At 47.4% G+C, this 14,500-nt stretch overlaps 1 protein-coding gene across 1 annotated transcript in view; it reads right to left on the bottom strand.

Annotated features, from left to right (window-relative positions):
- Positions 1 to 14,500, bottom strand: part of DMTN (dematin actin binding protein) — a 45,416-nt gene that overhangs the window by 10,953 nt on the left and 19,963 nt on the right. The window contains exons 4-9 of the mRNA XM_067470728.1: positions 10,027 to 10,101; positions 8,608 to 8,766; positions 4,951 to 4,995; positions 3,136 to 3,247; positions 996 to 1,052; positions 738 to 899 (exon numbers count right to left, since the gene is read on the bottom strand). Coding sequence (XP_067326829.1) covers positions 738 to 899; positions 996 to 1,052; positions 3,136 to 3,247; positions 4,951 to 4,995; positions 8,608 to 8,766; positions 10,027 to 10,101 — 610 coding nt within the window. The remainder of the gene's footprint in view (positions 1 to 737; positions 900 to 995; positions 1,053 to 3,135; positions 3,248 to 4,950; positions 4,996 to 8,607; positions 8,767 to 10,026; positions 10,102 to 14,500) is intronic.

The raw sequence follows: 14,500 nt of genomic DNA, 5'->3' as shown, positions 1-14,500 counted from the left end.
CAGCTCATCCCTTGTTTTGGGTATCAGCCAGCACGTCAACGACTTAAATCAAGAAATAGTTTTCTAAGATCTACAGAGACACTCGCTGAAACACCCCAGCAAGCGAGAGTCCAAAAGTGGCAGGCTCAAACCCAGCACCTCAATCCATGGCTGATACCAAATGAGAGACTCCCTCCTGGGCACACGGAGGACTGGGCGACTTGGAACGCGCTGAACAGACTGCGCTCTGGCACCACAAGATGCAGAGCCAACCTTCAGAAATGGGGCTACAAAGTGGAATCCACGACATGCAAGTGTGGAGAAGAACAAACCACAGACCACTTGCTGCAATGCAACCTGAGCCCTGCCACATGCACAATGGAGGACCTTCTTATAGTAACACCAGAGGCACTCCAAGTAGCCAGCTTCTGGTCAAAGGACATTTAATCAACTACCAAGCTTGCAAACTTTGTGTTTTGTCTGTCTGTTTGTTTGTTTGTTTGTTTGTTTTGTTAAAAATGTAATACAACTGTCTGGTTGCTCCTGACACGATAAATAAATAAAAATTATAATAGTAATATATTAAATACTAGCTGTCCCTGACCACGCATTGCTGTGGCCCAGTCTTGCTCTTCATGGAGCAAGACTTGCTCCTGGTGGAGAAGAAGTCAAGATGGCCTGCTTCAAGCTCAAAGCAGCTACCAGACCTCTGCAGACCCCTCGGCTGCCCCTCAGATTAAATGCAAAGGACTACGTACCGACAACAGCCAGGGAAGGGGGGCATGGCCAGTAGTCTGTCTCAATCTTGGCGGGCAAGTTGGGGTCCGGCGGCTGGGCAGCGGGGAACTTGGAGGATTCAATGATCTGGTCCTCAATGAGGTGTTTCCCTGCCTGGGGCTGCACATGCGTTGTTGGGAACTCTGGATGGAGGAAAAGGGGTGAGCCTTCGCCCCAAAACACTGAACCCTCCACACACCCCAGACTTATGGAAGAGACCCCTGGGAAGAGGCACTTACCCTTCTGCTTGTAGATGGGAGGCTTCTTGTAGATGTTGAGCTCCACTGTGGTGGGTTCTGCGAGAAGGAAGGAAGGAAGGAAGGAAGGAAAAAAGGGAGAAGGAAGAAAGCGGGGGGAGGCAGTAAAGAAGGAGGGAGGGAGGAAGGGAGGAAAGAGGGAGGCAAAGAAGGGAAGGGAAGGAAGGAAGGGGAAGGAAAGGGAGGGAGGAAGAAAGAAAATGAGGAATAACACGAGGGAAGAGAGGAAATGAAGGAAAGAAGGAAGGAGAAAGGAAGGAAGGAAGGAAGGAAGGAAAGGAGTAGGAAGAAAGCGAGGGAAGGCAGGAAAGAGAAAAGGAAAAGAAAGGAGGAAGGGAGGAAAGAAGGCAGGAAAGAGGGAGGGAGGGAAGGAAAAAGGAAGGAAAGAAGGGGGGAGAGGAAGGAAGGAAAGAAAGAAGGAAGAAGAAAGCAAGGTAAGGCAGGGAAGAGGGAGGGAAGGAAGGAAAGGAAAAAAGGAAGGACGGAAGGAGGGAGGGAGGGAGGGAGGAAAGAAGGACAGATGGGAGGGAGAAGAAAGTGGGGGAAGGCAGGAAAGAGGGAGGGAAAGAAGGAGGGAAGGTAAGGAGGGAGGGAGGGAAGAAGGAAGGAAGAAAGGAAGGGAATAACACGATGGAAGACAGGAAAGAGGAAGGGAGGGAGAGAATGAAGGAAAGAAGGAAGGAAGGGAGTAGGAAGAAAGTGAGGGAAAGCAGGAAAAAGAGAAGGAAAGAAGGGAAGAGAAGGAAAGAAGAAAGGGAGGGGGGAGGGAGGGAGGGAGGGAGGGAGGGAGGGAGGGAGGGAGGGAGGAAGGAAGGAAGGAAGGAAGGAAGGAAGGAAGGAAGGAAGGAAGGAAGGAAGAAGAATGTGATGGAAGGCAGGAAAGAGGGAGGAAAGGAAGGAAAAAGGAAGGAAAGAAGGAAAGCGGGAGGAAGGAAGGAAGGAAAGAAGGAAGGAAGGAAGGAAGGAAGGAAGGGAAAGAAAGGAAAGAAAGAAGAAGGAAGCAAGAAAAGGCAGGAAAGAGACAGGGAAGGGAGGGAGGGAGGGAGGGGAAGGAAAGGAAAGGAAAGGAAAGGAAAGGAAAGAAGGAAGGAAGGAAGGAAGGAAGGAAGGAAGGACGGAAGGGGAATAACATGATGGAAGGCAGGAAAGAGAAAGGGAGGGAGAGAATGAAGGAAAGAAGGAAGGAAGGGAGTAGGAAGAAAGTGAGGGAAGGCAGGAAGATAGAGAAGGGAAGAAGGGAAGAGAAGGAAAGAAGAAAGGGAGGGAGGGAGGGAGGGAGGGAGAAGAATGTGATGGAAGGCAGGAAAGAGGAAGGAAAGGAAGGAAAAAGGAAGGAAAGAAGGAAAGCGGGAGAAAGGAAGGAAGGGAAAGAAAGGAAAGAAGGAAGAAGAAAGCAGGAAAAGGCAGGAAAGAGACAGGGAAGGAAGGAAGGAAGGGAAAGGAACGGAAAGGAAAGAAGAGAAGGAGGGATGGAGGGAGGGGAGAGGAGGAGGAAGAAAGTGAGGGAAGGCAGGAAAGAGGGAGAGAAGGAAGGGAAGGAAAGGAAAGGAGGAAAGAAGCAAGGAAAGACAAAAAGAAACAAAGAAGGGAAGAGGAGAGGGCATTAGGTTCGGCTGGGGCCTCAGCGGCCGCCCTCCCAGCCACGAGGCCCTTTTGCATCCCAAGGGCACGGCATCCCCATCGTTGTTATTTCCCATCATAAAGCTCTCCTTGAAACAAAGGGGTCTTGACACTATCTCAGAGTAGTTCTTCAGCCAGAGCCCCCTCTGGTCTCACACAGAGAGACCCTGAGGTTCTCTGAAGGAAGCCCTAAAGGTTGTGCTCATGGTGTTCTTCGGCTGTACTCCTCCCCAAAGGACAATTCTCCAAAGGAATCCCGCAGCAGAGACCCTGCAAGCTCAAATCTGATGCTGGCTGTGTCCTCCCCTCACTCCCACCCCCAAACTGCACTTCCCATGAGTTCCTGGGGGATCCTTGACCATGACTCTGGAAGCTGCATGGACACCTTGCCCTGATGGAAGGCCACCTCCACCCAGAACTGACACCTGAGGCATGGGGTGGGGATCTTAAAGAGCCAGGCAAGGATCTTTCTTTGATGGGAAGGGTCTGAAGCCAGGCTTACCTGGATGGTGGAAGTGGTGGACCCCCAGGCGGCCGGCGGCACTTCCTGCCCGGCGAAGGGCGGTCTGGGAGGCATTGCTGGGGGACCTGCCCTCCATGGCGTCCCGAGTGACCTGCGGGGAGAGAGGGGCACCGATGTGACAGGGAAAGGGCTCACTTGGGATCCCAGCCTCCCTTCACCCCCCAGCGCTCACATGCAAAAGCACCCCCCACACACCAATAATTTCCAAGGACAGCGAGCCATTCGCTCAGCCAGAGCTGCAGAAGGCAAAAAGCATGCAGACACTTGGGGAGGGGAAGAGCCTCTGGAACAGGTCTGGGAGCCAGGACCCCCCACCAGGACCCCCAAGCAGAGGCTGGATGGCCATCTGTCAGGAGTGCTTAGATTGTGCCTTCCTTTATGGCAAAAGGGGTTGGACTGGATGACCCACGCGATCCCTTCTAAGATTCGATAAACATACTGCGTGACTATATGTCGAGAGGGTTTGAAATAGTGTCTTCCTGCCTGGCAGGAAGGGAGTGGACTGGATGGCCATTGGGGTCCCTTTGAAGTCTACAATTCTGCGATTCAGACTGCATAGATCCACAGGATGCAGCTGCTGTGATGAAAGTGGGCTCGTGTTAAAAAAGGGGAGCCCTAAACAGCCATATGTCAGGAGGGCTTGCATTGTGTCTTCCTTTATGGCAAAAGGGGTTGGACTGGATGACCCCTGGGATCCCTTCTACCCCTAAGATTCAGTAAATATACTGCATGGCTATATATCAAGAGGGTTTGTATCGTTAGTGTCCTCCTACCTGGCAGAAAGGGAGTGGATTGGATCGTATTTGAGGTGCCTTTGAAGTCTACAATTCTGTGATTCAGACTGCACAGATCCACAAGATGCAGCTGTAGTGATTGAAGTGGGCTCTTGTTAAAAAAGGGGAGCCCTAAACGGCCATCTGTTAGGAGGGCTTGCATTGTGTCTTCCTTGATGGCAGAAGGGGTTGGGCTAGATGGCCTTTGGGGGTCCCTTCCAACTCTATGATCCTACGAGTCTCTCCAGGGAGATAGGGCAAAATAATAATAATAATAATAATAATAATAATAATAATAATAATAATTTGAAACACAACAAGATGAGTCCACAGCAGACAAGATCACTCTGCTGGCTGTTGTATTGGATCACACATTGGACACTTCCTAAGTGTCTAGGACTGTGTGATATATCGGCGAATGATGCGTGCAGATCCCAGTAAGGTGGCCTTCAGCAGCTGGCAGATAGTAATCTTGTCAGTGCCGATTGTGTTTAAGTGCAGGCCAAGGTCTTTAGGCACTGCACCCAGTGTGCCCATCACCACTGGGACCACCTTGACTAGCTTGTGCCAGAGACTTTGCAGTTCAATCTTTAAATCCTCATATCGTGTCAGCATCATCATCATCATCATCATCATCATCATCATCATTATTATTATTATTATTATTTGACCCTCACGGACGCCTGAGTGGTAAAGGAATAGATGACTCTCTGAAATAAGTTGCAGGACTCCCTCTGCTAGCATGAACCCTTTTGTATATGCCACCTTTTCCAAGCTATGTTCATACAGACATTCCAAAACATTGGAATGTTTTGCCAATAATCCTGGGCAGAGAAATAGGCCCCAGCCTTGCTCCAGTTGCTCCGAAATCTGACACGGGAGACACGGACGGAGATGCACAGAATAGCCATTCCCGGCATGCAAGGAGGAGCGAGCGGGTGGGAGATGGTGGCCTTCACCCCCTCTTTTTGCACCCCGTTCTTGGTCCCCGGCTTCCGAGGCGACTCCGAGCGGCACTTACTTCTGGAGAAGGAGGAGGAGAGAGAGATTTGGGAGAGAGGGAGCGCTGCGGAGAGAAAAGGGATAAAGGAAGAGAGAAGGGGATGGGAGAGAGTGAGATTACGGAAGGGATTCCCGGTCCCGTTCTGGATCCTGAGTTGGCTGGAAATAGCACGGGAAAGCATGGGAACAAAGGCGACAACAGGAAGCGTATAGTGTGTGGGCATCTTTGAACCGAGGGTCTGCACAATGACCGTGACACAAACACACCCTTGCTATTGCTTTACGCGCTTACCACTTCATCACATTTACTAAATCCCACTGAGCGCTACATTTAAAAGAATGCCGAGTACAACCGAGTAACATAGATACATTTAACAGTGTGATGAAGGTCGGGAAATTATTTGTTTCATTTCAAAACTGAGCTCTACTCTAACAAACGCTTCCCAGCTTCAATGTGATGAAGTCCTTACAGAGTATACTTTTAATCACGTCTGCTTTAATGTCCATACTTTCTGCGATGGAAGTTTGCACCTTCGCCTCTTTTAATTTTTGGAAGCCACCCCAAGTCCCAAAGGCCCCTAAATTAAATGCAGAAGTAATACATGCTGGTGGGTTTTTGATGTTTAAGTAAACAGGAAGCCACAGGGAGGAGGGAGCAAGCTTGTTTTCTGCTTCCTTGGAGACTAGGACGCGGAACAATGGCTTCAAACTACAAGAGAGGAGATTCCATCTGAACATGAGGAAGAACTTCCTGACTGTGAGAGCCGTTCAGCAGTGGAACTCTCTGCCCCGGAGTGTGGTGGAGGCTCCTTCTTTGGAAGCTTTTAAACAGAGGCTGGATGGCCATCTGTCAGGGGTGATTTGAATGCAATATTCCTGCTTCTTGGCAGGGGGTTGGACTGGATGGCCCATGAGGTCTCTTCCAACTTTTTGATTCTATGATTCTATAATTTAGATCGCAAGGTAGAATGAATGAAGGCATTGCCCAAGACAAGACATCAGTGGGAAACTAGTGGTAATTTACTCATGTGTCATGTATCATGTTCTGCAGTTGATGGTAGTTGGTGGTGGTAGGCCTAGCAGTTGGTGATAGAAGGGTTAATGTAAGTCTTAGTTCTAAAGGGTTGAGTAATCTGTAAGTAAAAGTTCATGGGTGAAAGCAATTAAGGGTGGAAGTATGCAAGAGATGGGTTGCAACTGTGTGTTTCTGGATATAAGGAGCTAGCCTTGGGACTGATCTTTGGGAGAAAAGTATTTGTTCTATTTTAGTGGTAGATGCTGCTGGTTTTCCCCCAGGTTTGTGAATTTTCGGTATCCTAACCTGTCTCCTGAACCTTTGGAATCCTGGAACCTTGAATCTCTGGACTGGCTTTTGATTACGGTATAGACCAGGGGTCCTCAATTTTTTTTAACTGGGGGCCAGTTGACTGTCCCTCAGACCGTTGGAGGGCCAGACTATAGTTTTTTTTAAAAAAAAATCAATTAAAAAATTCCTATGCACATTGCACATATCTTATTTTGCTGTGTGGAAGGGCCCTTTGAGGGGGTTCTTTCTAGCCCTCTTTACGCAGTAATTCCAGGAGCAGAGAATGGGAAATCTTCCTATTTCTACTCTGAACAAAATCTGGCTATCAGTATTTAAAAAAAACTCTAAAATTATAACTGTAAATAAAGAACAACACTCAAACACAGGGGAACTCCAGACAAGAAACAATCAGGGCCAGCTAATCACCTCTCAACAAAGGATTCTCCCTAAAAACTGTCAGGCTATGAAATGGTAATCAAGGTGGCCAATGGAAACCTACCTCCAACAGACAAGAGTTCTTTCTCCCACCCTGGATCTTCCACAATTTTCCTAGTTAAAGGTTTTCCTCTGACATGAAGTCCAGGCGTGTCTGACTCTGGGGTGTGGTGCTCATCTGCATTTCTAAGTCGAAGAGCCGCCGTTGTCTGTAGACACCTCCAAGGTCATGTGGCTGGCATGACTGCATGGAGCGCTTGGGCAGCCCCCCTTGACTGGCTCAAGCTGCCCATCGGGCCCGATGGGCAGCGTGAGCCTGCTAAGGGAGGAGCAGCACCGTGCGGCCTACTCGCGCGTAAAGCACCTGGGCAGTGAGAGCCAGCCAAGTGTGAGCCAGCCCTATGGGAAGTGTGAGCCAGCCAAGGGCAGCTGCTCGCATGGCCTACTCGCATGTAAAGCACCTCTTGATCCCTGGACTTTGCTTATTGAACTCTCACATTTGATAACTGGATTGGACCTTTTGACTACGGTGTTATCTTGAACCTGCAACAGTGTTTACTGTCAGTTTTTGTTTTATATTCTGTGACTTGAGTGCTATCTTTATGTTTTGGACTACTAAAACAGCCAGAAAATAAGTACTGTTTTAATTAAATTGTTTAACACCAACTGGGTGTTTGTTTGGTTCATCTCTACCTGAATAAGGCAGAGCCCTGGCATCGTGACATCATGGGAGGTGAAGAGTCCATTGGAACATTTGGATTTTATGATTTTTAGAGGGAAAGGTGGGAGAAGTTAGTTTGAATGGATGCATACATGATATAGACATTATGCATTGGGACATTACTATCTTTACAAATTGTATAGCGATGCTTATGAGGGGCGTTCATGAAAGATTCCACTGACCCCTTTCCTGTGGACTGAGAGCAATGAAACTTGGCCCAGTTCTGAGTCCTTCTCTCTATGGGTGCTATCTAGGGACATACACTTCTCCCCTCTTTTGAAGCAATCGTAAATACCTCGCTTGTAGAAGTCGACAGGTTGCTCCAAAAGCCATGTTGTGACTTTAGAAATCAGAGTCTCATCATCTGAGAAAAATCTTCCTTGCTGCGTACTAATCTTGTTGTGTATCAATATATAATTATTTGAACACACAACAGGAAAGGGGAGAACACTTATATTATACTAGTCGTCCCCTGCCACGCGTTGCTGCGGCCCACATGGGGGTTCTGTGTGGGAGGTTTGGCCCAATTCTATCGTTGGTGGGGTTCAGAATGCTCTGGGATTGTAGGTGAACTATAAATCCCCGCAACTACAACTCCCGAATGTCAAGAATCTATTTTCCCCAAACTCCACCAGTGTTCACATTTGGGCATATTGAGTATTCATGTTGAGTTTGGTCCAGATCCATCATTGTTTGAGTCCACAGTGCTCTCTGGATACAGGTGAACTACAACTCCAAAACCAAAGGACACTGCCCATCAAACCCATCCAGTATTTTCTGTTGGTCATGGGAGAACTGTGTGCCAAGTTTGGTCCAATTCTATTGTCGGTGGGGTTCAGAATGCTCTTTGATTGTAGGTGAACTATAAATCCCATTAATTACAACTCCCAAATGACAAAATCATAATTTTTTGAGTGATGGTCACTCCTTGTGTTGTGAGACATTTTGTTGCCAAATTTGGTGTGATTTCGTTCATTGGTTCTTTTGTTTTTAAGGTACTCATTATGCACAGAGCATTTATATATATATAGATTATTATCTTATATATTATTACTATTATTATATATAATATAATATAAGTGTTCTCCCCCTTCCTGTTGTCTAAGCCCATTCTTAACTAGTTGTTTGTAAGTCAGATGTTTGTAACCCTGGCTGAATATAGGAAAAAAATCAATAAATACTGCCAATGGGCTTTGGCCCTGCGTCCGGCTCACCTCCCGGCTGCGCGGCCGCTCCGTGACGTGGTCCAGCAGGGAGTAGGTGAAGTGGGGCTCGTAGATCATGAGGTCCGGGCGCTCAATGTCCAGGATGGCCTTGTCCTTGGGGATGGCTGCCAGGTCTTTGTAGCCCAGCACCTCATTGTCCATTCTGGCCTGGGAATGGAGAAGGGAAGAAGGAGAGATGGAGGATGGCCGAGACTGACCGGCAGCCATTGGGAAAGCTGCAAGATTCACCCTGGTATCCACCTTCCTTAGTTACAATTGCAAATACATAATTTAAAAAATTCTTACAGTCTTTTGTGAACTAGACCTGGAACTGGAACAGAACCTGAGACTGGCAGTGGTCTTGAGACTAAGCCCCATAACTTGTTGCAGTGGTGGGGTTCAGAATGCTCTTTGATTTTAGGTGAACTATAAATCCCAGCAACTACAACTCCCAAATGTCAAGGCCTGTTTTCCCCAAACTCCACCAGTGTTCACATTTGGGCATACTGAGTATTAGTGCCATGTTTGGTCCAGATCCATCATTGTTTGAGTCCACAATGTAGGTGTACTACATTGGAAAGAAAGACAAAAGGGAGGGAAGGATGGAAGGAAAGGATGGAGGAAGGAAAGAAAGAAGGAATGAAGGATGAAAGGGTGGAGGGGAATGGAGGGAGGGAGAAAGAGGGACAGAAGGAGGGGGAGGAGGGGGGAGAGAGGGAGGGAAGGAGGGAAGGAGGGAAGGAGGGAAGGAGGGAAGGAGGGAAGGAGGGAAGGAGGGAAGGAAGGAAGGAAGGAAGGAAGGAAGGAAGGAAGGAAGGAAGGAAGGAAAGAAGGCAGGCAGGCAGGCAGGCAGGCAGGCAGGCAAAAGAGAGAGGGAAGGCAGGATGCAAGAGTGGAAGGGAATTAGGGAGGGAAAAAGAGGATGGTAAGGAGGAAGGAAAGAGTGAAGGAAGGAAGGAAAGAGTAAAGAAGGAAGAAAGAAAGAAAGGAAGGATAGGATTGTGAGAGAGAGGAGGGCCTAAGAAAAGAGCCCAAGGGACTGTATCCGGCCCCCGGGCCTGGGTTTGTCCGTACCAAATCTACACTGTAGAATGAACACACTTTGGCACTGCCTTTATTTGCCACGGCTTTGTGCGACAGGATCCTAGGAGTTGTAGTTTGGTGAGGCACCAGCACTATCAGGCAAAGAAGGGTAAAAGGCCTTGTCAAGTTGAAACTCCCAGGACCTCATAGCACTGAGGCTGTGGCAGTTCAAGCAGGGCCAAACTGCATTCATTTGGCCATGGCAACCTCCTTGGCCGGTATGACCTAGGGCCTCAACACAACGTCCCATCATTTCACCGGCCAACTCTTTGGGATGTGGGGATTGCTTTTGGAAAGCTTTTGTGGGAATGAGGGGAAAAGAGCAAAGGCTAAGGGGATACTCACCACAATGCTGGAGGGCGAGCCGGGGACGCTGGAACCCCGGGAGGAGGCCACGCTCCCCGGGGAAGTCAGCTGGTGCTGCAAAGAAGAGAGAAGAGGAGACCAGTTGTTGGAAGGGAGGCGGCTTCACTAGAAGAGCTTTGGCATGATCGCAAGTGGAGGCACGCACCCGCACTTTAGCCTCCCAGAAAACTCTGCGTACAGTCATTATCATAACAATCATAATAATCATCATCCTCATCATCATCCCCAAGCCCCCGGTGGCGCAATGGGTTAAACCAGTGTTTCTCAACCTGGGGGTTGGGACCCCTGAGGGGGTCGCGAGGGGGTTTCAGAGGAATCGTCAAAGACCATCAGAAAACACATATTTCTGATGGTCTTAGGAACCCCTTTGGCAGAGAAGGCTGAAGACCTCTCCGCCTGTCCTTCTCTTCCTTTTTGGTGTTGGTGAACTACAACTCCCAAAATTCAAAAACTCCCCTTGCCCAATGCCACCAGTATTCAATGTTAGTCATGTAGGTAGTGTGCCAATTTTTGTGAAGATCCATTGTGGGCTGGGTTCGGAGTGCTCTCTGATTGTAGGTTAACTATAAATCCCAGCAACTACAACTTTGAAATGTCATGGTCTATTTCTCCCAAACTCCACCAGTGTTCACATCTGGGCATATTGGGTATTTGTGCCATGTTTGATCCAGAACTATCATTGCTTGAGTCCACAGTGCTATCTGGATGTAGGTGAACTACAACTCCAAAACTCAAGGTCAATGCCCAACAAACACTTCCAGTATTTTCTCTTGGTCATGGGAGTTCTGTGGGCCAAGTTTGGTTCAGTTTCATTGTTGGTGAAGTTCAGAATGCTCTTTGATTGTAGATGAACTATAAATCCATCAACTACAACTCCCAAATGACAAAATCAATGCCCCCACCAACCCCACCAGTATCCAGATTTGGCCGTATTGGGTATTTGTGCCAAATTTGGCCCCATGAATGAAAACACATCCTGCATATCTGATTCATAACAGTACGATTCATAACAGTAGCAAAATCACAGTTAGGAAGTAGCAACAAAAATAAAGTTATGGTTGGGGGTCACCACAACATGAGGAACTGTATTAAGGGGTCGCGGCAGTAGGAAGGTTGAGAACCACTGGGTTAAACCCTTGTGCTGGCAGGACTGAAGACTGACAGGTCACAGATTCGAATCGGAGAGAGCTCCCTCTGTCAACTCCAGCTCCCCATGCAGGGATATGAGAAAAGCCTCCCACAAGGATGGTAAAAACATCAAAACATCTGGGCGCCCCCTGAGCAACGTACTTGCAGATGGCCAATTCTCTCACACCAGAAGCAACTTGCAGTTTCTCAACTTGCTCATGACATGAATAAAATAAAATAAAACCCTATCCTCCACATCAATATGTAAGGAAGGAAGGAATGAAGGAAGAGAGAAGGAAGGAAAAAGAGAGGGAGAAAGGAGAAAAGGGAAGGAAGAAAGCAAGGGGTAAAGAAAGAGAGAGAGAAGGAAGGAAAGAAGGAGAGAAGTAAGGAAGAAAACAAGAGGGAAGGAAGGGAAGAGGGGGAGAGGGAAGGAAGAAAAGGAGGGAAGGAAGGAAAGATGGTCATGCTTCCTGGGGAAGTCAGCTGGTGGTCAAAAAGAGAAGAGGAGACTGGTTGTCTGGAAGGAAGGCTGCTTGCACTGGAAGGACTTTGGCAGGATTGCAAGTGGAGGCCTGCATCTACACTTTAGCCTCCCAGAAAACTCTGCGTACAGTTATTATTATTATTATTATTATTATTATTATTATCATTACCATCTTCCTCATCAATATGTTAGGAAGGGAGGGAGAGAGGGAGGAAGGGAAGGAGGGAGAAGGAAGGAAGGAAAGAGAGAGGGAGTGTAGGAAGGAAGGAATGAGAGCAGGAAGGAAGGAAAGAGGAAGGGAGAGAGGAGAAAAGGAAAAAAGGAAGACATCAAGGAGGGAAGGAATGGGAGGGGAGGAAAGAGGAAGGAACGGCTCTCACAGTCAGGAAGTTCTTCCATCTGAACATGAGGAAGAACTTCCTGACTGTGAGAGCCGTTCAGCAGTGGAACTCTCTGCCCCGGAGTATGGTGGAGGCTCCTTCTTTGGAAGCTTTTAAACAGAGGCTGGATGGCCATCTGTCAGGGGTGATTTGAATGCAATATTCCTGCTTCTTGGCAGGGGGTTGGACTGGATGGCCCATGAGGTCTCTTCCAACTCTTTGATTCTATGAAAGAAAGAAAGGAAGTGAAAAAGGAGGGAAGGGAGAAGAGGATGGAAGGAAGGAAGTAGGAGAGAAAGAAGGACAAAAGGGGGAAGGAAAAAGAGAGAAGGAAAGAAAGAAAGAAGGAAGGAAGAAGGAAGGAAAGAGGGATACGAGAAGGAAGTAAGAAAGCAAGAGGGAAGGAAGGAAAGTGGGAGAGAAGGAAGAAGAGGAGGGAAGGAATGAAGGAGGGAGGTAGGAGAGAAGGAAGGAAGAAAAGGGTGGAAGGAAAAAGAGGGAGAGAAGGAAGGAAAGAAGGATAGAAGGAAGGAAGAAGAGGAAAGATAAAGGAAGATGGAAGGAGGGATAAAAGAAGGAAGTAAGAAAGCAAGAGGGAAAGAAGGAAAGAGGGAGAAGAAAAGGAAAGAAGAAAAGGAAGGAAAGAGGGAAAGAAGGGAGAAAGGAAGAAGAGGATGAAAGGAAGGAAGGAAAGCAGGAGAGGGAGGAGGGAAGGAAAGAAAGACAGAGAGAAGGGAGTAAGGAAGAAGAGGAGGGAAGGAAGGAGGTAGGAGAGAAGGAAGGAAGAAGAGGAAAGATGAAGGAAGAAGGAAGGAGGGATAACAGAAGGAAGTAAGAAAGCATGGCGGAAGGAAGGAAAGAGGGAGAAAAAAGGAAAGAAGAAAAGGAGGGAAGGAAGGGAAGAGGAGGAGAGGGGAGGAAGGAAGAAGAGGATGAAAGGAAGGAAGGAAAGCAGAAGAAGGAGGAGAGAAGGAAGGAAAGAAGGAGAGAAGGAGCAAGAAAAGGAGGGAAGGAATGGAAGAGGGAGAGATGGAAGGAAGGAAGAAAAGGAGGGAAGGAAGAAAAGATGGCCATGCTTCCTGGGAAAATCAGCTGGTGCTGCAAAGGAAAATTGAAGAGGAGATTGGTTGTTTGGAAGGGAGGCCTTTTTCACCAGAACAGAAGGGCTTTGGCGTCAGTGCATTAGCCTCCCAGAGAACTGTCTGTCTAAAGTCATCACTATCACTATCATCATCATCATCATCATCATCATCATCCTCACCCTCCTCATCAATATGTACTACACATGGTATTTTATAAGTCAAGAATACCCCAATGAAACAGTTGCCTGTCCTCAAGCTTAATATAATAATAATAATAATAATAATAATAATAAGTGGACTCATCTTGTTGTGTTTCAAATAATAATAATAATAATAATAATAATAATAATAATAATAATAGATGGGGCAACAAAGTTGGGATATCTTTGCAAAGACTGAGGATACATAAAGGAGGCTGTTGCATTTGTGCAATTTGACCCCACCTGAATTACCAGGGATCAATACAATGGAATCCCAGGAGTTGTAGTCTTGCAAGGAGTTGAGCCTCCTCTGCTACAGAATGTCAGTGGCCTGGCTGGCTGTTTTCCGTTTTGCTGGAGGGCAATCCAACGTTCCTTCTGGAGAGGAAGTGCTGGAATGCGACCTTTCCGCTGCACGCATTTCAGAGCCAGAGCGGAGCATCCGCTTGAATGCCAAATTGGGACTTTTGGGGAGAGATTGAGGTACGGATCCCTAAGTTGTCAGCCACGGGAACCCACTGGGGGAAAGTCCCACTCGCTCTAAGGAAAAGCCTTCACCGGTTTGAGCAACCAGGAGTCAGAAGCAGCTAAGAGGAAGGCTGTGTCCATCCCATCTTGAACCTTAGACTGACAGGTGTCAAACAGGGATGATGTGTTATTGCCCCAACCTTATTCTCCATCTTCATCGCTATGATACTTCGCCTTGTTGATGGGAAGCTTCCTATTGGCGTGGAAATAATCTATTGGACAGATGGCAAGCTATTTAACTCAGCAGACTGAAAGCCAAAACCAAAGTCACAACAGCATCTGTTATAGAACACCAATATGCTGATGATAACGTAGTCTGTGTGCATTCAGAAAAAGACCTACAACATCTGTTATGGAACTCCAATATGCTGATGATAACATACTCTGTGCTCATTCAGAAAAAGACCTACAACATCCAATATGCTGATGACAACATAGTCTGCTCAATCAGAAGCAGACCTACAACCTCTGTTATAGAACTCCAGTATGCCAATGATAACATAGTCTGTGCTAATTCAGAAGACCTACAACATCTATTATAGAACTTCAATATGGTGATGATAACGTGATCTATGCGCATTCAGAAGACCTACCACAACATCTGTTAGATCTCCAATGTGCTGATGATAATGTGGTATGTGTGCATTC

Source organism: Anolis sagrei, chromosome 7, assembly GCF_037176765.1.
Source record: "Anolis sagrei isolate rAnoSag1 chromosome 7, rAnoSag1.mat, whole genome shotgun sequence".
NCBI lineage: Eukaryota > Metazoa > Chordata > Lepidosauria > Squamata > Dactyloidae > Anolis > Anolis sagrei.
This window is presented reverse-complemented; position numbering and strand designations above follow the sequence as displayed.